The 24,973-nt window shown below is 38.7% G+C and overlaps 1 protein-coding gene across 1 annotated transcript in view; it reads left to right on the top strand.

The window, feature by feature from the left end:
• The window catches only part of TOR (target of rapamycin), an 84,944-nt gene that overhangs the window by 43,050 nt on the left and 16,921 nt on the right, over positions 1-24,973 (top strand). The window contains exons 27-42 of the mRNA XM_089152644.1: positions 5,566-5,718; positions 5,797-5,949; positions 10,432-10,503; positions 10,589-10,723; positions 12,443-12,504; positions 12,666-12,763; positions 16,072-16,181; positions 16,263-16,436; positions 16,521-16,586; positions 17,760-17,828; positions 17,917-18,027; positions 18,442-18,582; positions 18,690-18,815; positions 18,926-19,091; positions 19,176-19,390; positions 22,742-22,948. Coding sequence (XP_089008770.1) covers positions 5,566-5,718; positions 5,797-5,949; positions 10,432-10,503; positions 10,589-10,723; positions 12,443-12,504; positions 12,666-12,763; positions 16,072-16,181; positions 16,263-16,436; positions 16,521-16,586; positions 17,760-17,828; positions 17,917-18,027; positions 18,442-18,582; positions 18,690-18,815; positions 18,926-19,091; positions 19,176-19,390; positions 22,742-22,948 — 2,058 coding nt within the window. The remainder of the gene's footprint in view (positions 1-5,565; positions 5,719-5,796; positions 5,950-10,431; positions 10,504-10,588; positions 10,724-12,442; positions 12,505-12,665; positions 12,764-16,071; positions 16,182-16,262; positions 16,437-16,520; positions 16,587-17,759; positions 17,829-17,916; positions 18,028-18,441; positions 18,583-18,689; positions 18,816-18,925; positions 19,092-19,175; positions 19,391-22,741; positions 22,949-24,973) is intronic.

Below are 24,973 nucleotides of genomic sequence, written 5' to 3'. Positions count from 1 at the left end.
TTTAGATTGGATTATGGATGAATGAATAGAGTTTGAGAAAATTCAACTTGGGAGTCGTTGGATCCCTACCCTAGGAGGGTGACCTGCGGTTGGGTAGGAGGGTCTACTATAGTCAACTTTCTTTTTCATCTTCAAACAAGCTTTCAGAAATTCCAGCAAACAACAACCTTCAACTACAGTTCCAGGCTTCCAGCACTTCAACAACAATCCACAAGTAAGTCAGACCATTCCCCCGCCCTTCCACAGCCTTCTCCTTCCCTTTCCCTTGATCTGAAACCCTAGAATCCTTGCCCCCTGCAACAGTAGCTTCCCTGCCCCAATTCCCCTTTGTTTGACATAGATTACTACCCTAACCCCATTGCAGACCCTTGCTGCCCCTTCCCCTATTAAATCCTCTAACTTCGGCCCTTTCCCAGCCCTAGGAACCCTCTTCTTTCTTCCCCACGTCCTCAGTCCTAACCCTAATAGGATTCACCTATTCCTTTATCAATTTAGCCCCATTCCACCCTTAATAGAGTTGCCCTAGCCTATAGGATTGACATCTAACTTAAGTTTACCCATTACAGCCCTAGTTCTGGAGTTAAGGAAACCTGCACTTCATCTTCTTCCTTGGAAGAGTTGCAGAAATTTCCAAAAATTCCAGAAACTTCCTACTTCCTATCCCCATCTTCTCAGACCTGTTCTGGACTCCTGGAAACACAATTACAGTACCATACCACTTCTGAACCTGCATCCACAGCCCTCTCCTCCATCCAAGCCGAACCCTAAGTTTCCCTCCAAATTCAATTCTTGAGCTAGGGTTTCAAACCTTGTTATTTTCAGACCCTTTTACTAGAGTGCAACAGCCTTCTAGAGTTCTAGGACCCTTTATACCCTAGCCGAATCCTCTGAGATTCCCTATTTGCTGCTGCAACTGGAATTAGAAGATCCTGTATATCTGGGTTTACATCAGTTCTATATGGATTATGCGTTCTCATTGCTGTTGCAATTACATATTAGGCAATGGTTTACTACTTGAAACGTAGTAATATCGTAATTAGGTAGTTTGCTTTTGTGCTCCTCCAGACCTTGGGACTTGAGAGGATGGTTATAGATTCTGACTCCAGTGGCCCTTCCCTATTTTATGTTTATCTAGGGATGGCCATGCTGTTCCCCAAAGAATTAAAATTGGGTGGATGAAGTGGAGATGTACATCTTGGGTTTTGTGTGATCGATGTATTCCTTTAAAGCTCAAAGAAAAGTTCTATAGGACTGTTGTACAACCAGCTATGATCTTAGTGTAGAGTGTTGGGCTGTTTAGAAGTATCATATAGATAAACTCTGTGTTGTAGAGATGAGGATGCTAAGATGGATTAGTGGCAAAACCATGGATACAATAAGGAATGATCATATTAGAGTTGGTTTTGTAATAGCTTTGATAAATAATAAGCTACGAGAAGGTTGTTTGAGGTGGCACAACCATGTTCAATTAGGGCCTTTAAATGTTCTTGTAGTGAGGAGTGATTTGATCTAGGTCTAAGGAACTAGAAGAGTTAGCGGCAGACCTAAAAATAACGTTAGGAGAAGTCGTGAGAAAGGAGTGCATGGCTTAGGCCTTGTATCTAGTATGCCCTAAAATAGAGCTGGTTGGGAGGCAAGGGTCCATGTAGCTGATCCCATTTAGTTGGGATATGGCTTGTTATTGTTGTAGGGTGGAGCCAAGCCCAAAATTTGAACCCTTGCTACTCAAGCTCATTCTTTCCCAGGGTCAAATAGTATGTGATTTTGTATGTACTAAGTGGAAGTTCTCCCTCATGCTAATCAGTGGGTGTGGGAAGAAATGAAAGCAAGAAGTTTGAGCACCTTTAGGAAATTTTTTCGTTCCTTGAACCGTAATATCTTGCTGGTGGGTAACTGATTAGGCAATTGCTTCTAATGACAACAAAAATATTTTTACGGCATTCTTATTGTGAGAAATTGGGGACATTGAGCTTGGTCATCTCTCACTTGTTTGGGGAAGAATGCCTTTGATGGATGGATAAACTCATTTTGAGGACCGAGTTAGGGCATATGAGTACAAGGATCTGTTCTGGGAATTATTCTTCCCATGCACCTTGATGTCATCCTGGTAACTCATTCAGCAGTTGCTTCTGATGACAGTAAAAATGTTTCTACATTATTCTTATCGTGAGATATTGGAGATATTTAGCTTGGTGATCTCCCTCCACTTGTGTAGGTCGTGTTTGGGTCTTCAGGCTGTACATAATATATTCTTTTTATTTATTTCCACGTCTTGTTTCAAGGGAAAAGAAAAGGGAACAAATATGCAGTTACTTGGAAGAGTATCCATTACGTATTTAGTTCCCTTCAGTCTTTACCTTATTTAAACTTGGAGATCACTTCATTCTTCACTATCCTTTCGAACTGTGCAGACATCACAAACAAGCATGTATGCTTTTGACGGAGACATTTGGCATGACAATATAGGGGGTGAGAAAAATGTGACTTTTCTAGTTTTCTTTGCTATGTATTAGATCATTGAAGCAAACCAGATAGCACCTACATCCATTAGATGGTTCCGAGGAAGCACAATTGGTTGACATCTGATGTATGGTTTAAGAAGTCAACGATTTTGTGGAGATTGGTCTGATTAGTAGGGGGGAAAAAAAACAATTGGTTTCAATGATGTCAATGAAATATCTTGACCAACTGGCTAATGGATACGGATCGATGGCAGGGAATATAATTTGAAGTAACAGCAGCAATAGCATGTCATTTTGTCTCTGGTGTTTGCTTTGGTTGTAAAAGGATGACCTATTTTGTGGGACTTCGGTGTTCTGAATGTTATTTACCCATCCAATGAGAACAAGGTAGTGCATTCAAGATTAAATTCAAACTGAAAATCCCATTTAATTTAGCTCCAACAGGATCACAGGTCATAGGAGCAGGATAAAGAGAATTTAATGGATGATTTGGGATGGATAGGTCTGAAAATCATTGTTGATGGGATAATTTAGTATGTAGATTAGGGTTGCAGAGTTTGATCAGAAAATTGATATAAATCTGCTGCAACTAGGGTACTGAACCGATAAGGGTTTTCTGAGCATTCAAAACCGAATTTAGTGAGACATTCATTCATAAGTAATAGCCATAATTTCAGATCGTATTCAGCAACATATAATCAGAGTTGAAAATAAGCTAAATTTTATTTTAAATTAGGAAAACCAGAATTTGACCTGAAGTTTGAGACTTTTCTAAACTGATGTTAAATCTGGAGTAATGAGGCAACTTGTACTCAGATTTGAGGAGAAGACAGCCAGCAACTAGAATTGATGATCAAAAGCAAACCTGAATGCTGAAACTAAAGGTAGACTAGTAATGGGGTTAAAAGTTTTGACCTGAAATTACTTAGACGATGAAGAAGTAACAAAAAAAATTAGAAAAACCGGTGGGATATTAGAATAATTGGGCAGGAATTTTAATACTTGTAAACCATGGTTCTACAATCCATTAAAAACTAATAAAGAGAATCTGCTCTTCCACTAAGGAATCCTCTTTAGTTTTCAAGTGGAATCCACCAAGTAACACCAGTACCCCACTGAATCCACAGGAGTAAGCACTATATCCACAGCAGCCAAATTTCAAATAAATTGAAGTTATATTTCATCAATCACTATCATTATTGTTATAATTGGTATTAGCTTTAGCATTATTATTAGTATTAGTTCAGTGTAAATTCTGAGAAAATGATTTGTAACGTGACCAGAAAATTACTGGTGGGTCTATATGTAGGAGGGGAAGCGTGAAGATTCAGATTTTGCAGTGAAAAGAGAAGAAGCGTAAGAGGATTTTCTTTCCCTTTTTTTGGGTGGGTTTTGGTTGGGGGGGGGGGGTAGGGTTGTGAGGGGAGTTGGGGAAGAGTGCACGCACATACACTGGCAGTGCAGGTTCTCACAAACATAAACTCAATCCATTATTTTTAATCTCTCCTTAAGATTGGGAATTATATCTTATATAAGAAAATCAAAGGAATCCTGAAATAACGCTGCTTGTTTAACTAATCTAACTAAGAAACTAAAAATAATTAGAAACCAAATAACCTGCACATCTAACTTTCAAAATAATTAACATTAAGTTTCCCAAATAAATTATTTCATAAAATTCTGTTCATCCATGATTGAACCGGATCTGGTTTATCTTTATCTGGAAACCAACTGGTTGGGTCATTCCAAGGCATTTTATCTGCATAAATAATAGCCTAACCTAATTGGTAACCAGACTAGCTATTTAATTTTCCAATAAAAGACTTAAAACAACTCCTATTCTACCCAAATTTTGAACATCTATTAATTTTTAATGTGACGTCTGTTAAGAGTTTGTATCTTGATTCCTAAGGTTACTCGAGGAATTCTGAACTACTTGCCTTAAATTAATTTTTTCTTTTTTCACCTTCACTCCCTAGGGAGTTATATGCAATGTCATTGATATTATTAATGAGGCAATATAGATGTGTTTTAGGAACTAACTCTTGAAGATATCATTCTATCCCACCTTTCTTCTTGTACAACTTTCTACCCATATTTTCTCTCTTTATTCTTTGTTCTCTTTCAACCTTTAGATTTCAAGCATTTCCCCTCTTTAAGTCCTAACATTAATCTGGATCCAGTAAAGTGGCCTTTTACAATGAAATCCCTTGGGCAAAAGGCCCAAATACTTAGATGCCAACCCAAGGCTTATTTTCCACAAAAATCTGTATTTTTTTTTAAAATTTTTTCTGCATCACTAGTATATTCCAATTTCGAGTTATATCTAGGAAGCTATGATGGCTTCTTGAAGGGGATGTTAGTTTGCAACAAAATTCCTCAATTGGAAGCCTAGTTAGTTTTAAGAGTTTTAGCAAGGTTATTTTAGTTTTTTAGTTGCATACTTGCAATCAGATTGCATCGGAATCAACAGTGATGATTGGTTCTTAGTGGATTGTTCTTATATAAGTATTGTAAAGGTGGGAAGCTTGGATTTAAAAAAAAAAAAATCATATTGCTGAGTTGACCCTTTTCATTGTTTCATTGTTTTCAAAATCATGTGTGTGTGTGTGTGTGTGTGCATATACATATACATATATATGGAATCATATTGCTTAGTTGGCTCTCTCACTCTCTCGCTCTAATTTTCTGCCTTCTTTTGCGGGTGGAAGGGGAGGGGGTTAGGAAGCTTCATTATTGTTGATTCGATCGTGAAGTATTGCTGTTTAGCTTTGTTTCTAGTATATATTGAAACTGGCTTATTTTTCCATCTTACATTGCTGCTGTTTGATGATATTTGCAACATTTATGAGGGGTAAAGTAGATAACTTATGGGTACTCCTTTGGGTTCCTATGTGTAAGAGGAATTTACTGTGTAAACTGAATCCTAAGCTTTGTCGTGTCTGCATTTTCTGGTTAGTTTGCTTAAACTTCTTACGTAATCTCATATGACCCACGTTGTAGGTAGCATACAGCTAGCCAATTGCTTGATTAGTTTAATTTCGTCTTCTTATTTCTTGCTTTGGATCCTGAATTATTTGTATCGGTTGTGAGTTTCTTATAGGTTAATGACGGTCGCCTGCGGACTGCTGGGGAGGCCTCTCAGCGTAGTACTAAGGAAGATTGGGCAGAGTGGATGAGGCATTTTAGCATTGAGCTTCTCAAAGAATCACCTTCTCCCGCATTACGGACCTGTGCTAGGCTTGCGCAGTTGCAGGTGTAACAAGCTGTTTTCACTTTTATTACTTTGATAGATCTTCCTCGAGCCTTCAATTCTTGTCTTAAACATTTGCAGCCTCTTGTTGGGCGGGAGTTGTTCGCTGCGGGTTTTGTGAGTTGTTGGTCTCAACTGAATGAAAGTAATCAGCAACAGCTAGTTCGGAGTTTAGAGATGGCATTTTCTTCTCCAAATATTCCTCCAGAAATTCTAGCGACACTGCTCAATTTGGTAAATCTGGTTCTAGTTGAATGTATTTCTTTCTGCATTCTTTGTTTTCTGGGGTGAATTAGGAGATGGAAAACTACAGAAAGGAAAGAAAAGAGTGAGGGAGGGAGGGTTGGGGGTGGGGGAATACAAAATCTCAAGCCCTAAGAAGAATGGTCTGGAAGCTGAAAAAGAGAAACAGATCTTGCCACATTCTTAAAATGGGTTTACATGTCATATTTTTCCCTTACCCGGGAAGTTTGTGAGAGTTAACTAGGTACCAAGTCACTTGGACCCAAATATTATGTTGGATGAAAGATGGCAAAGTGCACTTAAGCTGATTTGTAGTTGCTACGTAATTTACTGACACATCATTATGGTGTTATTATTTTTAGCATTGACTTGCAGTCTTAAAGAAAATGCCAGCTGTAAATAGTAACAGAAAATAGTTACTTTCAGTCATTTAAGTAAAATGCAACTGATTGATTAATGGCAATATGATGTAGTCCCCAACCTGAGGGCCAGTTACAGGATCAATCAATTGAATTCAGCAGTACAAATTAGGGTTCCATAAACCCTGTGGTTTGGTGTAGGGGTTGTTTTGAAGGATCTAGGGTCTGGGGGGAAGGGTAGGCAAGGTTCGGTTGTGGTTTAGAAGCTAGGGTTTACTGAAATCTAATTGCTGATTTGTATTAGTTTCAAGTTCAGATTCAAGTTTCAGGGTTTATGGGAATTTAGAAGTTAGGGTTCTCTAATTCTGAGGTTTCTAGGGGGTGGATAGGGTTAGGATTGGTAGAGGAGGGGTAGTGGATGATGAATCCAAAAGGAAATCGGACTCGGGTGAGGGGTTGAGGGATCTAGGTGAGAAGTGGTTAGGGTTACTAGGTTTTGGGGAGGAAGATGAGGTGCAGAAAATTTGGGTTTGGGTGGGCAAATAAATGTGAGGTTTAGAGTTGAGGCTGGGTAGGGGAATGAGATAATGAGTCCTAAAGGGGCGGGGCTGAGGGGAGGGTATTGTGAGTTATGGAAAGAAGGGGGAAGAAACTAAGGCTGTCGTTGAAGAGAAAGGAGGGGTAAAGGGTAAGGTGTGATGGGGGGAGTAGGAGAAAGGGTTACGGGAAGGGAATGGGTGCCACATGCTAGGGGAGGTGGAAAAGGTGTTTGGCTGCGATGGAGAAAGATAATGATGTAAACCATTTTCAGGGGTAGCAAAGTCAGGGGTAGCACAGGGCTTTGGGTTGCTCCCTGAATCCTATGGCCCATGATTCCACCTGGGGTATTTTAGTTTTTTTTTTTGCAAAATTTCGTTGAGTTGAAGTTAGGGTGTCATTGGGTCCATCATGTTAGTGGGATCCCAGGTCTGCTTTTATTTTGAATCTGAGTCCTTATTTTGTAAATTAGTGAGGAGTCCTGATTAGGGTTGGATTCTGAGTTTGTGAAGAAGTCCTTTAGGTTGTCCTAACCTTGCAAGGAACCAATATCTACTCTCAAAATTCAAAATTGGAACTCTCTAGTGTAAGTTGTGAAGGTTTCTTGTACGTGTTGAAGTATTAGGAGTTTAAGTTAGAAGTGGATTGCAAGTTAGAGTCCAAGTTGATTTCTTAAGTTGAGTCCTTTTATGTTTTCTTTCTTAGAGGCTATAAATAAATCTTCATACCTTGTATTCAATTAGTTGAATCGAATTACAAAAATTGATTTGAGTGTTGAAGGCAAGAGAAGTAGTGGGTTTCCTAAGGGAAGCCTGCGGCAGCCGCCCATCTTCAAGAATTCTGCAATCACAAGTGTCCCTGTTCAAGTAAGTATAGCCCAGTCCTTCCCTACCCCTTCTGACCCTCTTGCACCCCAACGCAACCCTCTCCCTTTTCCCCTTTCTTCCTGATGGTAGCAGCAGCCTTCTCCCATCTGAGACTAGATTCCCAACCCCTCTCACCTCCTCCTTCCCCCTATAGGATTGCACCCCTGTCAACCTCATTCCTACTTTTAGTTCCATTATTAACCTTCATTCCATTAGTTTAGAAATTTTCTGCAATTCATCTTCTTCCTCTAGAAATTCTAAACCCTAATTTCACTTAAATCACTGATATTTCCCTAACCTCCCAACCAAACCCTAAAACCTTTTAGGAATGCCTCCTCCTACACCTTCTCTACCTGATGTAAACTAGCGGAGGCCCCACAAAACCAAAGATTGAACCAAGAACCAAGCCCAAGTGGGGCACCAAAGGGCTGGCTGAACCTGTAGGAGGGTATTTTGGTCTTTTCTCTACCTCCTTTGAACACCAAAAGGTTTAAGTTAATTTCCCTGATATTTTTAGGGGATCTTTGGATGATCATTTTTAATTTGTTATTGAGTTGTAAAGGGAACCCCAATCTAAAGAGGATTCCTTAGTTAAAGTTCCAAGTTTGTTTCCTAATTATATAGAGTCCTAATTTCAGTCATAATGAGGCTATTAAAAAGCCCCCATACCTTGTATTGGGATTCAGACTGGATTAATAAAATTGCAAAGCATTGAAGGAATTGGAGCTGTGGGTTTCAAGAGGATCCCCATGGCTGTGTGTGTTCACCTTCTTCTGCGACCTCTACTCTTCGCGGCCGCTGTGTTCCAGCACCTTCATCAAGTCAAGAGTGAACCAGCCCACTCTCCCACAATTGAGTACAATCCCTAACCCCATTCCCGACCCACTTTCCCTCCCTAACCCCATTGAAAGCTTTTCCCCTCTCCCTCTCCTTCTGGTGGCAGCAGCACCCTACCCTCTCTCTAAACCTTAGAAACTCTTCACCCCTTTCCCCTATTACCCTACTACTAGGATCGCACCTCTCTCCTCTCTCTTCTTCTACCTCTAAAACCCCAACCAGTCCCTTATTTGAAATTGTAGAATTTTCTTCTTCGTTAAAACCCTAAACCTGTAAAAACTAATATCTCCCAAACCCAAAGTCTAATTCTTTTAGGAAGAGTATCTGTACTCCCTACCCTACCTTCGATTCCAACTGTAGCCTCAACTAAGAGTCCTAAATCCCGTAGGAGACATAATTAGACTTGGAAAAATTCTGTAATTGCAGATTATCAAAAACAGAAGAATTCTCTGAGATTTCCAGACTTAATTCTGGTCTATATGTAGCCCTAGACCTTCCCATACCTAGATCGACCTAGCTGCAGGGTTACTTTGAGAGTTTTGAGTGTGATATAGCTGCTTTTAGAGAGGGTCCTAAAGATTGGCCCAGACCCTGGGTTATATCACTACCTCCCCTCCAAACCCTAACTCTAGCTGACACCTGAAGGGTCCTATTCCAACGAAGGGACCTATTTTCTAAATCCTAACCTTTGGGTTTAACCATGAAATTCTGTAACAATATAAACAGAATTAGTTCTAGCCTAGCCAAACCTAGAAAAACCCTCTCTAGTTAACCCTAGAATCTTCCAAACCCTACTTTATCTAAACCCTAACTTCAATTACAGATCTGAAACTGCAATTACAGCAAGCTTTATTAATTGGAAACTTGAAACCCGGGACCCCTAAGCCTGGCCGAAACTTCCCTAACACTAACCTAACCCTTACAAACCCTAAAGCTCTCCAAAGCCTATCCAAACAAAGTGTTTTCAGCCCTAAAGTCTGCTGATTCTCAGGAAAGAGTATCCTGGAGTGAGCTTGGTTCTAGGGCAACATTCGAACAATTAAATGCTAGATACTGGTTCACATCCAAGGAGGAGTAAGGTAGGGGTGTTTACTTGTTCTTGGAGACAGAAATTTATGTGCTGAACACCAATCAGCAGTTGACTTCCTTCCTTGTAAACCAATGACTCAAGTCAATTCACCTTCAACAATGTTTATTCAATAATTCCTAAGCTGTCTTGTTTACATGTATGGGGTTATATTTATAGGCTTACATGTAAGGATTCCTACTAGGACTTAAATTAGAAGACTAATCATACTAGGACTTCAGTTAGGAGTTAGGACTCCCATTCTACTAAGGACTCTCACTTATCCCAGTGTGGAATGATTCAAATTACACATTAAGAGTAGGACTGGTTTCCTAGTAGAATTTGGATGACAACTAAAGGAATCCTTTTATCAGTAGGACTCCTAACTACTAACTAGATTAGTACTCTTTCATAACTTGACCAAAACTAATTCAAATACCAAAACAAAAATAGAGTTGGATCTAATAACATGCTGAATCCAACTAACCCTAATTGGACTTGTTTAGGGCGGTCCAAATGACCAAAATGCCCCTCACATGGTGTCATGCTGTGGTTTTCCTTCAGGGCTGTAGGGTGCTGGGCAGCAACCCTGGGCTCTGTATTGGCCGTTGGTCCTCTATTGGGATGGCCTGGGTTTGGTTCACATCACACTATTAAAACTAAAATTTGGAGGATTGAGAATTATAAATTTTGTTCTGTGACCCTGTCTGTGGGGTACAGATTCCCTAGGATTCACAGTATTCACAGACTTTGCTTCTCTGGATCACATTTTGACCGCATGAAGTGATTTGTTACTGTATCATTGCAGGCAGAATTCATGGAACATGATGAGAAACCACTCCCCATAGATATTCGACTGCTTGGTGCTCTTGCAGAAAAAGTAAGTTTTTTGTATTCGGATTTCAGTGCCTGTTATTTTGCCTTCAAAAGAGTTTATTATCATACTGAATCACCCTTTCCTTCAGTGTCGAGCATTTGCTAAAGCTCTGCATTACAAAGAAATGGAGTTTGAAGGTGCACGCTCCAAAAAGATGGATGCAAATCCAGTTGCTGTGGTGGAAGCTCTGATACACATAAATAATCAATTGCATCAGCATGAGGTCCTATATTCATCTTTTTCTTAATTTTTTCTTTTTCTGTATATTGGAGGAAAAAAGGGGGGGGGGCAGTTGGCAAGAAAGTGGAAGAACGTATAGAAAAGAATAAAGAGAGGATACAAAGAAGTGAGATCTGAAGATGGAAAGGCCAGAAAAAGTCTACTTCTGACCCATTTATGGTTCCCTTACTTTTACAGCCATCAAAATATACCCCTCTTGATGTAAAACCCAATTTTAGGGTTAGGGTTTCTAGGATGGAATTTCCTAAAATTTACGGTGTGCCTAGAATCTTCCAGTGAATAAGTCTAAAATAGTATGGGATGTTTGTGGATGTCTAAAGAATTTATGGAAAGGCCTTAGAGGCAAGTTAGGATTGATATGGGTACTTGACAAATTCCCTAGGGATGGTCTGAGATGCCCAAAATTAATATCGGATGGAAGGGGATTAAGTTGGAGCCTTAACAAATTCTCTATGGGTTGATCTTGGATATCTAATATTATTCCTAGGATTGGTAGAAAAGAAGGCTGATTAATTTGGATCAATATGGGTGGGTTCAAGGAAAAGGGAAAATTATGTTTTCTCTCTCTTCCTTGCTCTTTCCTCTTCTTTTCTTGTCCTTCCTTTCTTTCTTCTTTCTTTTCTCTTTCTGTTTTCTGGTTCTGCCACAAGGGAGAAAGGACACACAGAGGGAGAGAGAGGGTCGAGAGTGTTGGAGGGGGGGGTGGCGCAGGGTATGGGGTGGGGCTAGGGGAGGTTGCATGGGGTGGGGAAAGGGACAGGTTGTCATGGGGCTTGGGTAACGCTGCTGCCAGAGTACGGCAGCAAAGGGGAGGGGGAATTAGGGTTGCACAGGGGCAGGGGAGGGGCTAGGAATGTTGCACAGAACAGGGGAGGCTGGGGGAAGATCTTATGAGGGCTAGGGGAGGTCAGGCTATGGGTTGCTGGGATTGAAGGGAAGGGGTAGGGGAGCTTTGTGATGGTAGGGAGATGGGGTAAGGGGCTGGGGATGCTTCACTTGGGAAATTATGAACACTTGCTGGTATTTTCTGAATAAGAGTGCTAGACAGAGTTGCTGATATCTGAAAAAAAACTTGGACTCAAAATCTGCCTGGCCCCCCTCAAATATGGAACCACAGTCCTCAAACTCAATATTCTTATACAAATAATCATACTTGAAGAATTACAAAGAAAGAATAGGCTATTTATAGCCTACTAAAAGCCTTTAGACCTAAGTGGGAGTCCTTTATAAATTAGGATCCCATTACGATGAATCACAAGCGACCAAATAAATAATTGAAGATCTAATGGATTCTAATTGACACATGCTGAATTCTATTTAATGAATGACTCTAATTGACATGCTGGAATTAAACAAATTTAAAGACTCACATGCTGAAATTAAAACTTAATTAACTAAACACACACATTTAAATTAGTCTTTGGGGGGGGGGGGGTTAAGGACAAAATTGCCCCTCCTATGGTTCAGCCAGCCTAGGGAGGCTTCCCCTTATGTGTGGGTTTTGGTCAAGGGGAGATTTTTGGTTTTGATTACTTCTAAATCATGACCCTCCCAATGTACATCTACTTCATGAAAAAATGGTATGAACCAGTTTGTTTTCAGTTAACAATCTAGTGATTTGTAAAACATATATTAATTCTGGCATTAACAATTGGTCTTATGCTTGTGCCCTTTATGTCCTAAAGAACATTTGTTTTTTCAGGCAGCAGTTGGGATACTAACATATGCCCAGCAACATCTGGGTGTGCAACTGAAGGAGTCGTGGTAAGTTTTCTGATGGATACTTCATATTTGTTTATCTTTAAATAAAACATAGAGTGATCAGTACATGGTGCATTTGTGGCATCTTTCCCATCCTGTTGTAGCTTCTTCTTCTTCTGTCTTTTCAGGTGAAACTAATTGTTCATATCTGGGATTTTTATTAGGTATGAAAAACTGCAGCGATGGGATGATGCTCTGAAGGCATACACTGTTAAAGCATCTCAAGCGACATCTACACATTTTGTTTTGGATGCAACGTTAGGTTTGTAGTAGATTTAATGGTTTTATTGCCTAATTTGCATACCTGACTGGTTTAACTGTAGTTTATTGAGTCATTAACACTTGATCGTTTTATGTAATTCGTTGGTTTGTTTTAACCATAACATCCATCAATATTGCACACGACAAAGTGGTCTAGCCTCACAAATATGTAAGAGTTTAATTACAAATAAATAACAAAGTGATTTAGGGCAAAACACGAAGAAAAGAGCTGAAAATAGTGTCACATCCCCTCATTTTTTGCAGAGGTGGGATATTAGTAGAAGATCTTCTAGGGTCCTAGACCAGATAGTGTGAAGATTTTTTTAGAAGGGTCTATGCTTAGGGATTTGGTTTAGCTTCTGAATGTTGATTTAGCAGGTAAGCGTAGTTTTTATTGTTATTAAGTTTGTTCTTTTTATTATTTTACTGTCAGTTTAAGAAACCTTGTTTTGCTATGTTTCTAATTCTTAGATTAATTTCTTTATCCCTTCCCTCTTTTTCCCCTATTGGCTCCACACAATTTATTAAGTTGAATGAAAAGTTGGTTTGAGAAGTCGTTTTTGGCTTGTTGGTCAAGTGCTTGCATGCTGAATGCTTGGTCATGGGTTCAAGTCTTGGAAATAGGGGTAAGGCTGTGTACATCTGACCCTTCCCAAACTGTGACAAATGTGGGGCCTTGTGCACTGTGTGTGATCTTTAATGAAACATTGGTTTGAGGAAAGAAAATTCTCCATGCCAAATTGAGTTACAATAAAGAACTGAGAGGCCTTGCTGGTCTGAGCCATTATTCTTACACCTGAGAGGGCCTGGCTGGTATGAGACGGATCTCCTTATCCCATTGCTTTTCTTCTTCTACCCCGCTCAAGTTCTCTTGTGTTGCTGCTATCTTGTGACCATTGCAAATGCTGTGAAGACTCCCAACAGGTGATGCAGGCCCATAGGCTCACATCCATGAGGAAATCCGGAGGAAGAAGACCAAGAAATCATGGCCTCATTAGGCTCCAAACTTATTTTTCACGTCTTGCATTTTCATCATTTTCTGGTACACTAATAAACATAGTTATCAAAGTGTCGTGATGACCACAAGGTTGGTCCTTAAGCACCTTGGTGATATGGCAACCATAAGGTGTCACCTTGGCGAACAAGACGTTCTAGTCGTATTTTTTTATATAAGAATTTTATTTAGCAGAAATTGGATATAAAAAATAATACAATTTTACTTGCAGACTAAGGTTAAGAATCATTAGAAGCAATCCTTAGACTCATTACAATGAATTGAGTGAAGTCAACAATCCATACATGCAACACTAAATTAGTCAACAGTCAAGGAATTGTATAATCATATTACTACAACTTCACAGAATAAGGGAAACACAAAATCAAATAATCACTATACAGTAAACTTAAATGGCTTATACTAAGTTGCACAATTTGATTTATATAGATCAGCATACTACAGTATTACAGCTGAATTCCAGCCACTTGCCAATCCCCCCTGCAGACAACTTCTGTCACTAGTATAAATTTTTAATTTTCAAAAAGGTATATTCCTTTGTTTGTGATAAATCTTTATGCCTTTGTTTTCTGCAAAATCTGGATCCTGATTACTTTCTTCTCTGGCAAAGTATAACAGGGAAGGGGAACCAACAAAGTGTTCAATATTAATTGACAATTCCTTCGATTGTTCATCCCTTTCAGTTACAAGATTCCTTTCTGCTCCAGAGAAGTGCTTGCAGGGAAGGGGGAAAAGAAGGAGAATCTTAAAAAAAAATACAAAAACAAAAAAAGAATCAGGTGGAAGAATCTGGAAACATAACAGTTGACTGCAAAAAAATTTAAAAGAAGTAGGAAGAAAATGGAACAGGGAACTGGAGAGCAAAAAAAATAGTGGTTTAATTTTCTCCTTCCATAAGAATTTGCTGAGCAGGAGCAAAACCAGTATATACAGGGTTTCTCAGTCAAGGGTTTGTTTTATTAAGAGAAGAGTTCCTCTTTAAATTTTGTTTGTTTGGATGGTTCTATGTTAGACAATGCACACATAATGGACACAAGCTTATGAAACTACTATTAAAATGAAATAAAATGTTCCACTTTTTGTTGTTATTATTTTTGTTTTTATTATTTTGTGCATTGCGGAGTATGACAAGCTTGTACACAACCAATAAAAGTAGTATATAGGATAAACCGAGAAAATTAGTAAAATAATTAAAATGTGCCATTACAATAAAGCAATTGCATAGGTTGACCCTTGAAAAATGCCTGGACGCGGGTGAAGCTTCATACCCATTTAAAAAAAATTCTTCTTAGTTTTTTATATTTTCACATGTGAAATATCATTATCCCCCCCCCCCCCTAGACTTATTAGAAATGATTTCTAAAGGTAAATATAACGGGTAAAACTGTAATTCTCTATAATTATCCAAGGGTTACAATTAAAATCCTATTTTTAAGGAAGATACAATCAAATCTCAATTAAAACTAATTCATGAATCGCTAAAATTTCTCCCTCTTTATTCTCTTCTCCTTCTTTCTAAAACCCTATTTTTTCTTTCTCATCCCACTTGGAAAAGCTAAAGGCTAGGAGTTTATTCCTAAATCTTCTCCATAATAAGGTATTCTCTCTCTCTCTCTCTCTCTCTCTCTATATATATATATATAATTTTACCCCCTTTCTCTTTCTCAATTTTTTTGTTATCCTTTTTATTTGCTTTTATATTGTCTCTCTTTCTTTATTCTTTTTATTTTATTCTATATTGTGAATGGAATACTTGTAATTTGTAGCTTAACTAACTACCATGATTTGTTAGCCTTTTAGAGTTGAAATCGTGTGTGTGTGTGTGTGTGCTTTTTTTTAGGTAGTTGTTTTTGTTTTTGTAATATACTTTTTTGTTAGCAATCCCCATCCTTTCAATTGCCTATATTTTGTAAGGGTAAAAATGTCATTCTCAATCATTTACCTATACTTTTGATATGTGTGGGCTACGCCTGAATATATGATAAATAGTTCAGTGGTGGGACCCCCAATTTGTCCCACATGAGCCGCACACAATATTTGTGGTGAAAAAGCGTCACTTATCCCCTGACGGGGTGTTGATTTGGACTCTCATTATTTGCGCCTTGTTGAATCTTGGCTTGATCCCTGCCCAGACACCAGACGATGCCTTGATAACTGTGTTAATAAAACAATCCACATGCAGTGAATTATTATAAAGGTCATGTTGTATGTCTTTGGCAGTTTGTTTGTTCATCCTAGACGTTTTAGTGCATTTTTGTTTGTTTTATTTATTATTATTTTAATCATTCTTGTAGGAAGAATGCGATGCCTTGCTGCATTGGCTCGTTGGGAAGAGCTTAACAACCTTTGCAGGGAATTTTGGACCCCTGCCGAGCCTGCAGCTCGACTGGAAATGGCCCCAATGGTTGGTCTTTGAATTTTGGTTCCCCATGCAACTATTCTTTTATATGCTTCTATTTCTTACATACAGGATGCTCCTGTACAGGCTGCTAATGCTGCCTGGAACATGGGGGAATGGGATCAAATGGCTGACTATGTCTCTCGTCTTGATGATGGTGATGAGACCAAGCTTCGTATTCTGGGAAATACTGCTGCAACTGGTGATGGAAGTAGCAACGGTACTTTCTTCAGGGCAGTTCTTCTAATTAGGCGTGGAAAGGTAAAGTTTTTTCCTATATATCGATCTGCGTTCCAGTCGTATGGCTCATTTTCTTTGACACTATATCTTTCTGATCCTTTTCAGTATGATGAGGCACGCGAGTTTGTAGAGAGAGCGAGGAAGTGTCTGGCAACGGAGCTTGCGGCGTTGGTTAGTTTCTTAGATCTCCAATTGCTGTAGGATTATTCTGTGGTATAATTGTTTTATCTGTTGAGCAAAATACTTTGATCCAAGTTTCTCACTCCATCCCACATTCTCAATCCTCATCCCAACACTCGCCCTCCTCCAATTCACACTCCAACAAAAAAATAATAATAAAGTACAGAACAGAGGTTCTGGAATTTCCATTTATTGAATACTGAACATGAATCCCCATGGCAGGTTCTATTTTGCTAAGGGTGCAAACATATATCATATAGAAGAGTTTTTCTTTTCCCTTGTTTTGGGGGGTGGGGGGATGGGAAAGTGGTAGAAAGCATGCTGTATTTATTAGTAACACCCTCAAGAAATGCAATACTAACTGCTAAGTAAAATGATACGAAACTACATTATAAAGTTACTGGGAGATCTTTGATTTGTGATGCATTTCTATTTTTGTCTAATAGATGATGACTACCCACTTGGTGATAAGTACTAATGAAGCCATTTTAATTGAACTGCTTGGTCTACAATTTTTCTTAGGGATACATGGAACATGTCTTCAAAGTGTAAATGCAGAGGTTGACTCAAGTAACTGCTTCTATTGATGAGCCTTATTTGTGTACAAAGTTACAATTAAAATCTTCATGCATCGTCTTCCTATTTAGTCATACATAGTGGTCCAGTTTTTCCTCTTGTTCTTCCGTGATGTAAAGCCAACATTTCAAAACAGATTATTATTGATTTGAAATTATTTGGATAATTACAGTTGAGGGCACCTCTTCTGATTTTTTATTTTTTGGGGTTTACAGTTGATATCTTAGTGCAATTATTATCCATTTATGGTGTTGAGTGCTGGAGTATTTGAGTTCTGCAATAGCTCTTTCCCTTCCTTTGCTTCATCCGTGCTCGTGATGCTTCTTTCTTCATTTTTCTGTATTTTGTATTCAGAGTTCTCTCTATGACTGCTTCCTGTTGTTGTGGCTGATAATTAAATATTCTTATTGCAAGTCATTCGATATCAATGCTATATTAGGTTGTTTAAACTGATTTGTACCTTCAGTTGTTTTCTTTTGATGGTTTCTCTTGGTTCAGAAACTTGGTCATATCAGCATATCATGTCCTAGATAGGATCTTTGTTTCTGGCAGTTTTGTATGCTAAGGTTTTACATTAATGTTGCTTAGGTTCTTGAAAGCTATGAGCGTGCCTATAGCAATATGGTCCGTGTTCAGCAGCTGTCTGAATTGGAAGAGGTATGGTTTGTTTAACTGAACTGTTGTCAACTTGCTACACTTGGACCATTTTTATGGGTGAGAAGACCTACTTTTTGATGTGTTACAGGTCATCGATTACTGTACCCTTCCAGTAGGAAACCCTGTTGCTGAGGGGAGGCGAGCCCTTATTCGTAATATGTGGACTGAGCGCATTCAAGGAGCAAAGCGAAATGTAGAGGTGGATATGCTGATAGACTGATTTTCATAATTATTTCAAAAGATATTTCTTGTCTGTTGACTTATAATCAGTCATCAAAGTGGTAAAACAATCATAGAGTCTGAGGGCTTCCTTTAGCACCATGGCGATTAGGCGGCCTTATGGTGTCACCTTAGCGAATAAAACACTCTATTGTACATTTTTTTATACGATCATTTTATATGCCATAAATAGCATATTAAAGCTCAAATAATTCTACTTATATGCTAAACAAAGATTAAAGTGACAATAATACAAGTTTTTTGCTGACACTTTTTTTCATGTGGGCGGGGCAGGGAAGGTTTGCTGAATTCAGACTTTGTTGTTGCATTATTCTGTCTAAACATGGAATGCGTAGTTTCATATGATTCTCTTTGACTCTTTCTTTATATACAGGTTTGGCAAGCACTTCTGATAGTTCGAGCTCTAGTCCTTCCTCCTACAGAAGATGTAGAAACCTGGCTCAAGTTTGCTTCGCTCTGTCGGAAAAGTGGTCGGATCAGTCAGGCTCGTTCAACTTTGATCAAGCTGTTACAGGTTGGTGGTTTTGTCTACCTGCAGCAGATGATTTGCATTCTTGATTCAGTTATGTCACTTTTCTGTTTGCTTGGCTAATTAGTGTTTTTTCTAAATATATTTTTCAGTATGATCCTGAAACTTGTCCGGATTCACTTTATTGTGGACCACCTCAAGTGATGTTTGCATACTTGAAATACCAGTGGTCTCTCGGTGATGATCAGAAGAGAAAGGATGCCTTTCTTAGGTTGCAGGTATGCAATGTAGATATTTTTCTCCACAAGTATTTGGAGTTATACTTTTTGCTGTGATGACCTGCCTAGATGGCTAGCCGAAATAATCTACTGGCTTTTTTGTACAATAGGACTTGGCCCGAGAGTTTTCTTCTGTGCCAAACATATCAGCTGGGACATCGAGTGGATTAGTTAGTTCCTCAAGCCCAGGTGTTCCCCTACTTGCTCGTGTCTATCTGGAGCTCGGCAGTTGGCAGTGGACACTCTCTCCAGGACTGGATGATGATTCGATACAAGGTTGTTGATGTTTGATCTTTTGGAGTTTTGGATTTCAATTTTCTGTTGTTGTTTCTTCTGAATATGGATTGGTATGATTTGTAGAAATCCTTATGGCATTCCGGAAGGCCACACAGTGTGCAAAAGATTGGGCGAAAGCATGGCATACATGGGCCTTATTCAATACTGCGGTGATGTCTAATTACACTTTAAGAGGCTACCCTAATATTACAGGACAATATGTTGTAGCGGCAGTCACTGGATATTTTCATTCGATTGCATGTGCAGCAACTTCTAAAGGCGTAGATGATAGTTTACAGGTAATGTATCCAAGTTTAAGAATCTTCCGTCTCTGCTGCTTGGTCTTGTCTAAGAGAGTTTTAACCATTAGGGATAGTTGAACATTTCACAAATTTGGGTTATTGCTGCACTCTTGTAACTTCGAGTCTGCTATTTAAATGTCAAGTTGCCAGTGTGATTGGGGGCGTTCTTGTAAGTTTGACTCTGCTGTTAAAATTACCCACTTCCCTTGTTATTTCAATATTTCTTATGAAATTAGTGACTACATCAATTATGGCTCAAAAACATCTCCTATAGTCCTTTTTGTATTTCAATTATATATATTCTTTGTTGGGGGTTAGAATCCTCTTCCTTTTTCACTCACTTTGTTTCATGAATGATTCGGAAACAAATATGTCAAGTCAATCTTATTAGAAACAGGCCTACCTTTGTATTTTACAAGTGTACCCCGTAGATGACAGAGGGGGAAGCAGGTGCAAGAAAACTATTTGAGGTAGTTTTAACTTTTAAATACCTTATTAATTGTCTGATGGTTGAACCCAGTTCAACATAAACATAGAGGGAAGGGGGAAAAAGGATTAGGGTATTACACTTCTAGTTGGTGACTTGGATGACTGCTCATTGATTTTCTTGGGATCTAATCCTTGTTTTAGATCTTATTTCTTAATGAGTAATTTGTCTATTGAAGTCTTCACATCATCTATAAATCTCCACCTATGGTCAGTGATATTAAGTTAATGAGGTTGGAAGTAACTTTGCTTTTTTAAGTATGATGCTGTCTGAGATTAGACGACCCTAAAAAGCCTGCTGCTGATGGGCTGTGGGGATTAGGACTTAAAATATTATAGAGAAGGTAGGTAGCACGTAAGTTAACTAACTTCTTGAAATTTTAAAGATTGGATTTTAAGGTTTTATTTCACCCCTAGTTCTGATGAAGACTAGAAATCAGGTCTTGTGGGCAGCTCTATTGAACCAGGCTCTTCTGGCAAACCTGGTTTTTTTTCTCGCATGTTCAGCTGATAGATCCAGAACATAAATAACAAACTTAATAGATGTATTTAAAAGAGATCAAACATTGAAGATGAGATCCAGATTAGAGAAGTAAACTTGGTGTTATTCACTATGGTATTAAAAGGGGGGGGGGAGTTATCTGATTCAAATATGGAGGATATCAGAAGATGACATAATTGCAGAAGCAGGTTACTAAAACCAGATGACAGAACATTTATATAAAATTGAAATGAAACATGTGCCAGTTGCTGATATTAAAAGGAAATTGTGGGCAGCACTAGTATTACTTTAAAAGGAAATTGTGGGGAGCACTAGTATTACTTAAGAGAGATTTCTTGCATGGTTTGTATGGCTGCAATGGCTATTGTTCTACTGTTATCTATCTGATACACTACATGGAAAATTTCTCTCTTTCCTAGATGCAAATCCCATTCCTGACTTTGTCGCAAAGCAGTTAGCTTATCCTGTGTACTACCAAGAGCATCTTGTTCTTTTCATGTTTCGGACAGAGTGAGTATCATGGGTCATCCAACATACCATTTCATCTGTTAGTCTTGAATTTTTTTAAGGTGGGATCCCCTTGTTGATGATAGGGTATGAAAATTGTGTGGTGTTGGTTATATATGGTCTTGATCTACCTCAGTGTATATTTTTTATGGTGGATATCAAGACCATGCTGGATAAGATCTGCCAAGATCAGAATTATTTTATAGGCATGTGGTTTTAGCAGTTTCTCTTTGATTTTTGTTGTCTGATTAACCATCAATTCACATGTGATTTGTAGCACCAATTTGCGTCCAGTTTCATCAGTACCCTTTAGTTCTGTCATGTCCACCAGTCGTCCTTGTCTGGGAGAGACAGGAGAAGAGACTGCAGTCTGCACTATGCTGTATTAGGAATTTGATATTGGAGTGAAGTGAAAAGGGACATTAGCCTTACTATAAATAGGCATTAACATATGAAAGGGATTAAGTGATAGGCAGGGAATGCACTAGGGGTAATGATGGTATCTGTTGAAGGAACTCGACTAAGGTCAGTTAAGAGGGAAAGAATGTCAAATAAAAACTTAATAAGGACTAAAAATAAGACCTTTTATCTGTTTTTTTTTTTTTTGGGGGGGGGGTGGGTAAAGGAGATGATAACTAGGTAACAACCAGGAGGTTTTAACTTGAGAACTTCTGGTGAGCCTGGACTTACACCTGAGCATCACCAACTGCACTAGGCAGTTGTTAACTATTTTATTTGTTATTTGGCATCATTTTCTATTTTAAATAAAAAACAATTATAGAGTGGATTATATGTAGTGTCCATATATTTAACAGTTGCTTTTGTTCTGAAACTAAAATTGGACCAGGTAGGTCCTGAGTCTCATTTGGCACCCTCAGTTGATGGCATCACCAAAAGTTGGGGCGTTCCTCTTATTTTCTGTAGTTGTTTAGGTCTGGGTTTTCCAGCTGCTATACACTGTACCATAGTTGTCAAGGTGTTGCCTAAGGGTTCTCTAGGTGATGCCTAGGATTCCTAGTCCTTCTTTGGGTCAAGGCATCTTGGTGTCGCCTTGGTTTTCATTGCCCTCGGTTGCCTCGCCTCACCTTGCCTTGTTGCCTTGATAACCGTGCACTGTACTCTTTATCTTGCCGATCTTCTAGTGAGGAGGGATGAAAGCAGAAGGAAGAATATGGGAGTATTGATAAATAGAGAGAGAGTAAGCGACGGCTAACGAATTACATCGGCAGTCAAGACTATGTTAAAGCCTTTTCGTTCTCCAGTCGATCACACCTTACAAGTTGCAAGTACAATATATACTTGAATTAAAGACCAACTTCCTTAAATCAAGACAGGCAGAAACAGAAACTCTGTAGAATTGTTCTACTAACAAAATAGATGTTTAGAAGCTACAAACCTCTAAATACCACACACATTGTATTGTGGAACCTTTTATTTAATAAGAGAACCTAGCTAACCTTTTAGGAATGATGCTACTTTTTTTTTTGGTAGAGGGAATGATGCTACTTACTGGGCCTTACAAGGCCTAGACATTTAGACTAAAGGAAATTCATTTTTCTCCAGACTGTATTTGGATACTATCTTTAGGCCCATTTCGAATAAACCCAAAGTACTAGAAATCTCAATCCCTGTATTGTCTCATCATGTGTTACAGTTGAATTTCCATCTTGAATATATTCTAGATTTCTGTTTGCATTCGATTTGTTATGAAATTTAGTTTTTCAAGTTGATCTTTCATCTGATGACTCTTTCTGTTCTTGTTGCAATCTCTAAATCTCTAGATACATCTTTATTTAGACATTTTGTTTATGTATTATTCCAACATTCATTATTTTCCTACATCTGGGTTTTAGGATATTCTTCGGCTTCTTACATTGTGGTTCAACCATGGAGCTACCACAGAAGTTCAAACGGCTTTGCAGAAAGGGTTTTCTCATGTTAAAATCGACACTTGGCTTGTTGTTTTACCTCAAATAATTGCCAGGATACATTCAAATAACCACGCTGTGCGAGAACTGATACAATCTCTTTTAGTGCGGATAGGACGATCACATCCACAGGTTTGTAGTAGTGGTGGTTGTTCTTTTTTTTTTTTTGGGGGGGGGGTGGGTGGGTGGGGGGTGGGGTGGGCATCTTATCTAGATTCCAAAATGAGAAATCATGTAAACATTAGCAAATGCGTACATAATGTATGATTTTCTCTTTGTTAGAATTATTTCCATTGTTATTATATATAGGCATTACTTCAATCACTGGATCTTCAGCATAGAGTGATTTCAATTGTATTAAATATACACATATACATTTTTATTATTTTCCCCCCCCCCCCCCACACAACAACCCCCCCCTCCTCCCACCACCACAACTTTTTTTTTGATGTCCCCCTCCCCCCCCCCCCCCCCCCCCCCCCTCCCTTCCCTCCCCCCCCCCCCCCCCCCCCCCCCCCCCCCCCCCCCCCCCCCCCGGGCGGCGCCCCCCCCCCCCCCCCCCCGCCGCCCGCCCCGCCGGGCTTTTGCAATCCCAAGCCCAGCCCTATATGGTATAATTTGAGCCCATTCCCGCCCTGGCACTAGTTTAGGGCCAATAATTATTGTCCCTGGCCCTAAGCCCTATAGGGCCAAGCCAAGCCCATTCCCGCCCTAATTGGCCCTAATTGGGCCGGGTCGGGATGGGTTGGCCCTGATTGGCCCTGATTAGCCCTGATTGGCCCTGTCCTTGGCCCTAATTGGCCCTGTCCCTGGCCTTGATTGGCCCCCTGTCCCCGGCCCCGTCCTTGGCCCCGACTGGCCCCGATTGGCCCCCCCCTGGGCCCAGCCCTAATTGGCCTTGTCCCTAGCTTTAATTGGCCATATCTTTGGTCGTAAATATCAAATGTAAGACAGTAGTAATTAAAATACATATTAAAGTAATTAAATACTTAAATTCCAAACTCAATTCTGGAAAATAAAATATTAAAGATGTCAACAAATAATCCAAAACTTAGATTCAATATGTATTTAACTATTTATACCCATTTAGATTTTAGAGAAATAGAGAAATCCAAATTTCTAGGGTTTTTTAATTTGCTCTCTCTCTCTCTCTCTCCCCCCCCCCCCCCCCCCCCCCCCTTATTCCAATTCTTTCTCCTTTGATGTTTTCTCCAAGCAGCAAAGAGTTAAAATTATTCATGAAATAGAATAAGTAGAGAGAAGAATTGTAATTAAATTTAGGCATATTTGAAAGTCAAGTCAATTATAGAGAATGTCACACAAACTCTTTTTGTAAACTTAGAAACATCAGAGATTCATAATTCAAAAGGAATCTGATAAATGAAAATTTTATCTTCAAAGTCAAGAATTTAAGCCGTAGGTAGGTATGTTTTCATTCACAACTGTTCAATAAATTGATATCTTTATTCAATACAAAAAAAATCATATTCAAAACCTTGTTAACAAGTAAATCGACAATAATTTAGTATTCAACAAAAAAAAAGTATTTTTTTCATAGTTAAAGAAAATGATGTTTTAGTTACAAACATAGCTATATGTTTTTAATAATTTTTTTTTGAAATATCACAGTAGATTTGTTAGATATTCATGATGAGAAGTTAGGGTATAGATTTGTTAGATATTAATTCTTTATGTAATAGTTTTTATTATTTATAATATATTATCTCGCCTTAGTCAAAAAACAAAATCCATATTTTATTGAACTAAAAATGACTTTGTTGGAAAAATAAAAATTACCTTAAAAATAATATAAAAAGTGAATTTATAGTCTAATATGATCAAAGTGACTAAATATCAAAATCAAGACTCATATCAATGTTAGTATGAAGATCAGGGTAAAAATCTAGTACTGTAGTACATGATCATCGTCAAATTAATATTAAGATTAGAGCCAAAATTAGGGTCAGGATCAGGGCCAAAATCAAATAGATGCTTATTACATTGGTAATGAGGTTATAGTTTATTTTTATTAATTTTCTACAAAACATGATCATGTTTTTAAAATTTGACACATCAAGTATCCACCTATATGTATTTAATTCCTCTCCATGTGGGTGGAGGGTCCAGAGTCTTTAGGGGCGGCGGGGGGCGGGGCCG

The sequence above is a fragment of the Hakea prostrata genome, chromosome 4 (genome assembly GCF_041222555.1).
Source record: "Hakea prostrata isolate BN-2017 chromosome 4, UWA_Hpros_2, whole genome shotgun sequence".
Lineage (NCBI taxonomy): Eukaryota > Viridiplantae > Streptophyta > Magnoliopsida > Proteales > Proteaceae > Hakea > Hakea prostrata.
The sequence above is the reverse complement of the archived record's forward strand: the minus strand, read 5'-3'. Positions and strand labels throughout refer to the sequence as shown.